Raw genomic sequence first — 6,278 nt, 5'->3', positions numbered from 1 at the left:
TATGGCACACACACCCCTCTTCCCGCCTTTAAATATGTTGTAACCAAAAACCTTTTTGCCCATCACAGGACCATTCCCCTTCAGGCTGGTGCTCCCTATGGCTTCCAGCCTGAAAAAAAGAGAATCAGATAGAGACATCAAGATCACAAACAGAATGGAGAGTTAGGGAGGAAAGATGGATTGGTTCTATTTTCTGGGATAAGTAATATAAGTCTCTCAGCTGGGCAGAACTTCCACTAAGCAAAATAATTGATGATAATGCTAAAACAAGGTCCTGCACTGGGGCCTGGCTGCCCGTTGAGAGATTTTCATGTAGATAGCAGGGCTGCCCCAAATGCTATTTTTTGGGCTCTGAGCTTTGGTAGTAATGGTTGACAAAAATGTCAGTATTCAGGGTTTCATTCTGACATGCCCAGGACAATGAACAAGAAGACTGTAGTACTGTATCTCTGTTTGGTGTTGCACATTGTAGATGGTCCCTGTGCAACCGCCTCACAGCCAGCTGCACATGCCCTACATTATTTCATCAAAACAGCTAATTTTCTCTCTAGCCTACCTTACAATGGTTGGAAAGAGGCATTGTTTGTGTTTTAACAACATTTCAGTTATGACTTTGTGAATATTTTGTCCCAGGATTGGTATTATGTTACCCTATTAAGTTTTGATAATTTTCCAGGCAAGAAAGTAACAATTTAGATTTTGAATATCTGGTTGATCTATTTGAGTAATGTGTATTTGGACATTTGTTCCAGCATTTTCAGAGATGAAAATACCAGTGGACCATCATGTCTCCATCATGTTCTCTTTTCTCTTCACCATCAGACTCCGACTGCAACAGCATTAAAATTTCCTGATGTTTCATATATTTAAATACCAAAATTGAAAACCAGCCCGACTAGATAGAGACCTGTGGCATAGTGGAAAGTGAGGAGTGCTGGTAGTTGTAGTGGGCAAGAGGCATTTTCTTCCAGGTGCCATGGGGGTTGACTTTAATGTACTGTGGGCAAAGTACTTGAAAGGAGGTGGGGCAAAATGTTCATGATGGTAAAAGGTAGTTGTGCCACCCTAAAGGCTACTTGTGGTTGGTTTCCTCTTACATCAAATTGTATCAGGACCCATTTAGGGGAGAGATATGATATTAGACCCAAGCTTGTAATAGCAGTTGTGTAGACTGTGTACTGAGTAAACAACAGAGCAAAAACCTTCAAGATATTATGCACTCAAAGCAGAGGTACCTCTTTACTTTATGAGCGTTGGTTGATGTGAGTCTACAGGAGTTCCAGTTGCATGCACACACAAAAAATTATTTGATGCACATAGCATTTTCTGTTAACAATAAGGCAGAAATTATACTGATACTGTATGTCAGTCACTGGCTTTAAATTATGTGCCATGGAGGCTTAGGAGAAGATATGGACAAGTTCTATCTTGGACAAGCTGAGCTGTTATTGTGGAGTATTGGTATTGAAGTGAAACATACAAAATTGCACTGGTCCAGTGGTTTGAGAAACATCTGAGATAGTCGAAGCTTTTTAGGACAGTGAAGAAGAATTTAAGGAAAGTGGAAGAATTAAGAATTGTTCATCTTCCTGTGCCAGAATCAAAAACTACAGTAACAAATCAAACTGTCCATACCAATGAGAAAACAGGAAAACAAAGTTGTTAAATTTGTTGTTCCATTATTTAGTGTAAGGATGAGTCCATTACTGTTCTACCATACACCATTTGGACTTTGTCCCTGACTATGCCTGCCAACCCTGGCTGCTAGACATAGTCATGCTAGACAAAATGGTGTCTCCATGTCTGACTTCTGCTAACCTTAGACCACTCTGGTTAATGTCCCCATTCATTAATATTTGAAGGGAATCCATTTGTAGAGGGGTGACGTGTGCTCTAAATGACCAAAGTCGGTATCTGGATCCCAAAGGGCTCGTATTATTCTTCCACCCTGTGTCTGTTCTGGCCTTGTTTTTATTTTTAAACTGTTGTAGCTGTAGTTGTGTTACACGCACAAGCCATGTTTTATTAAAAGGTGGCCATCAAAGTTGATTTTGCAGTTTTTAATACAACTGACACACTTGAATAAGTGTTTTTAAAGATAAGGACATTGTAGTCTTACTGAAAAATGTAAAGGCCACTCACTGCCTTTGAGTCAGAGTGGCCCACTGTTGTAGTAGAATGGCTAAAGAGCACTTCATGAGAGTCTTCATGGCATTGCTGCTTGAACTGCAACATACCAGACAGGATCTTGAGATGACTTTTTAAATTTTTCAGGTTGGTCGACAGGGTTTATGTTTTCGTTATAAAAGATGTGTAGACTCATGATATTTATTTTACTATATATTTGTATAGATTAAATCAAAATCTAAAAGCCAAACAACCTCAGGGCAAGGAAATTGGTAGTAATGTCACAGATTTAAAAAAAAAAAGTTCATTTAAAATAAAATATATTGGTGCCCATATGATGTTAATAGAAATAAAGTGAGACAATGAAGACCTTAGGCATAATCACAGTGCTGACACAACCTCAGTAAAGTGCAGTCAACAATGCATTCTAATCAAATAGGAACTTGAAAATTCAATATGCCATTTTACAGACTTCCTATGTTGTGTACAAACGTGCACAAGGAACCAGTCATTGTATTATTTATATCAACAATTACTATGAAGCAAAGAAGGGTGACAAGTGCTACAGTGTCTACTAGGTGGTAAACAGCAGGTGAGTGGGACTTGTGGGGGGAAAAAATCTTTTATGTGCTAAAATGAGCAACATTTAGTGAGTGCAAAATAGAGCTGTTTAGGACTGATATATACACATGGGTCTCACACACAAGTTTCAGGGAGGATTAGATAAAAGGCACCTGTTCTGATTACACACACACACACACACACACACACACACTGAAAGAAGTCTTTGTCTTGAGATCGTACAAGATGGTACTCAGAATCAGGGAGCGCATACTTTTTCAAGGACAGTTTCTATCTTTTGCTGAGCACTCATTTCAGATATTCTGTGTGGACAGAATTCACCACAAGTTTAAGGCATACATGCGCAAAACTAAATTTTCCATTACAAACTTTGGAACTGATTTATCTATATACTGTATGCATTTGAATGTTTTGTGCATGTGCATTGTATTAAGTATTTCAAATTGCCAATGTGCTATATAAATAAACTTGCCTTTCCTGAGTTTGCATAAGCTATATAATTTGATTAGACAGCAAACAAAGTTGAGATGTCAATTCCCAGCAACATCAATCACCAAAGACAAGGATTCAGTCAAAGTTGCAACTATTCTATACTTTGATTGCTCATGTATACCTGCCATGTGTTGAATGCTAAGTTTTATTTCTTGTCAAACCTATCAAGTTATTACTCATCTTTAAACCCAGGATTTTACTCAAATTTTGACAGCTGTGGCTCTGGCTAAAGTTGCCCTCCCTAACTCACTTTTTTGTCCCCTACTTCTCCCATGACGTCATCTGCAGGGACAACAGTAGCACATGGTAACTATATACAGACTCAAAGAAAATGTTCAAGTGGTCCAAACATTGGTTGTCATAACACTATTGGATACACTACTATCAACACAAAATAATGAAATGACTTAATGTGCTTAACCTTTATGGTCTAGATGCTGGTGTTATGTACAGGTGCATGAGTCTTATGAGTCTCTTCTTAATTCAGTGTTCAGGGTTAAGAAAGCCAAGCTTTTAACACAAGTATAGTAGGCGTGTATAGGAGTATAGGAGCAAGTATAGGAGCGCTCCTGGATTATTTATTTAGTGTAGCTGTGCACTGAGGTTGGCTTTTCTCAAATTTCTAAATATATTTAGATTCTGCTGAGTGTTTGACACCTTTGTGAAAATGTTCAATTAATTAAACATGGACGCGTTAGTCCTCTGAAATCAGTGGTAGGCAAATAACATTCCATGGGCCAAATCTCTCCCACCAAAAATAACTGGTCTTATGATGACAATTGAGCTTTCCCGCTTTCATAGTTCATGTTAAAATTTTACATAAATATTATCACCTTGTCCAAATAACAATCAATGCCCCAACATGAAGAGCAACATACAATATGTACAAACCAAGGCTACTTGCTTTATTCTGAGCTAGGCTGTTCAGACAACACTTAGTGCTAAATAATTCTAATAAACTTACTAAATGGATAACACAAGTAAATAATATAATTTACTGGACCTCATATAAATGAAAATGTTCCAATTTAATCCCAGTTTTAACAATCCTTGAACAGTTTTACAAATCAATGTATACTTAAATGAATGACTATCATATACACCATGGTAAAATCCTGTCCCAACAGTTTAACAGTGCTGAAGAAACTAGCCCATGATTGAACTTAACTGCTGAACTCTGCTACCTCTTTGTTCTTCAGATGAATTCCTATCATGCTTAAATGGAACATGAGAAAGAAAACTAAAAGGAAAGAAAGAAATTAAATATGTACAGTAGCAACTTTCCAACCATAGGATGGAAATTCACCCTCATTTTTTTACTAAAGGGAAAGGGGGATGTGTCAATAAAGAAGTTCAGTAAAGGCAAAAAGTATTTAGAGAGAAAACTGCTCAATTAATTAAACTTTTTATTAAATGAGTCTTCTCATATGCAGACAATAACTAAACATGGTCCAAATCATCTACAGAGATATGAAGTGTGTTGTGGTGCAAGGTGGTAGAAGAGGGGGGCGGGCATAGCTGAGGAATGAGGTTGCACCCCTTCAGTGTTTCCTCAGCAACTTTCAGAAGCCAACCTTCCAAATCACTGAAACCAAAACAATTCTGACTCAAGCCAGGGCCAATGGGAAAGCCTACTTACAGTACAGTAGTGCAGACATAATTGCATGTGTTTTGAGTCACTAATGAGGGGGTTCACTGTGTTCAGCAGTAGGACGAAGATCTGAAGGATTTATAAAAACATAGGATGTATTTGAAGGCCATAGATGCGTGCATTTTGGGGCCTTAAGGAACTGAGATTATATAGAAAGCAAGTCTTTAATACGACTTGACACACTGCTTATCTACATGCCATTTTTTTCCAAGGTTAATCATCAAACCATGTTTTCTCTCTCCTCCAGGTTTAGTAGCTACAGGCCTGGCAAACACAGACATGTCTAAGGTACTTTCTATTGCAATGGGAATGTAAGACAGGGTAGGCCCAACTTAGCATGTGGAACTTGTGAGCCTGGCAGAAATCATAACTTTTTACCACAGCAAATATTTAACCACAGTTGAATGATCTATTTACTTTATCTACGACTGTGGATGAAGCATCTGGAGATGTTGCTGCCTGATTGTCAGGGTCAACATGGATACAGTAAGCTGAACAGAAATTGCACAGATGTTGCCTGATTTGTATCCCCAAATCAGTCACACCTCTGACAAATTTTAGAAATTTTACCCATTTCTAAAATGGGTGTACTAAATCAATATAATTCCACAGTACCGGGCTGGAGCTCCCCGATGGTGACCTTGACTTGTTCAAATGCTGGTAATCTGGGGCGGAAACATTACCAGTATACTCCCTCCTATTACCTCCATGTTTTTGCTGGTGTTTGTTGGTTTGTTTGTTAAATCAAAAAGGTGGTGCTTTAGATCAGCTGATCAGCTGTTTCTGGAGGCACCGAGGGCCAGGCAGAAAACTAGGGGGGATAGAGCTTTCGCTGTGGTGGGTCCAAATTTGTGGAATGCATTGCCTCTTTATATGAGGCAGGCCCCCTCGTTGCCCATTTTTAAATCATATTTGAAGACCTATTTGTATTCATTGGCGTTTGGACAGGACAGACTCTTTTTACCTTGATTGGACCCAAATATACAGTGGGTACGGAAAGTATTCAGACCCCCTTAAATTTTTCACTCTTTGTTTAATTGCAGCCATATGCTAAAATCATTTAAGTCCATTTTTTTCCTCATTAATGTACACACAGCACCCCATACTGACAGAAAAACACAGAATTTTTGACATTTTTGCAGATTTATAGATCTGGCCAAGGTTACAAAAAAAATTTCTGCTGCACTTAAGGTTCCTAAGAGCACAGTGGCCTCCATAATCCTTAAATGGAAGACGTTTGAGACGGCCGGAACCCTTCCTAGAGCTGGCAGTCCGGCCAAACTGAGCTATCGGGGGAGAAGAGCCTTGGTGAGAGAGGTACAGAAGAACCCAAAGATGACTGTGGCTGAGCTCCAGAGATGCAGTCAGGAGATGGGAGAAAGTTGTAGAAAGTCAACCATCACTGCAGCCCTCCACCAGTCGGGGC

At 38.9% G+C, this 6,278-nt stretch overlaps 1 protein-coding gene across 4 annotated transcripts in view; it reads right to left on the bottom strand.

Moving 5' to 3' along the window:
- Positions 1-6,278, bottom strand: part of tpst1 (tyrosylprotein sulfotransferase 1) — a 97,128-nt gene that overhangs the window by 54,046 nt on the left and 36,804 nt on the right. Inside the window, exon 3 of one of the 4 annotated variants that reach the window (XM_020595215.1) lies at positions 4,636-4,786. The exons of the other annotated variants lie outside the window; for them this stretch is intronic. Within the exon in view, the coding sequence (XP_020450871.1) occupies positions 4,642-4,786 (145 nt within the window). The 3' untranslated portion in view covers positions 4,636-4,641. Of the gene's footprint in view, positions 1-4,635; positions 4,787-6,278 lie in introns of those variants that run through there. 4 annotated transcript variants of the gene reach the window in all.

This window comes from Monopterus albus, unplaced genomic scaffold (genome assembly GCF_001952655.1).
Source record: "Monopterus albus unplaced genomic scaffold, M_albus_1.0 scaffold26.1, whole genome shotgun sequence".
Taxonomy (NCBI): Eukaryota; Metazoa; Chordata; class Actinopteri; order Synbranchiformes; family Synbranchidae; genus Monopterus; species Monopterus albus.
The sequence above is the reverse complement of the archived record's forward strand: the minus strand, read 5'-3'. Positions and strand labels throughout refer to the sequence as shown.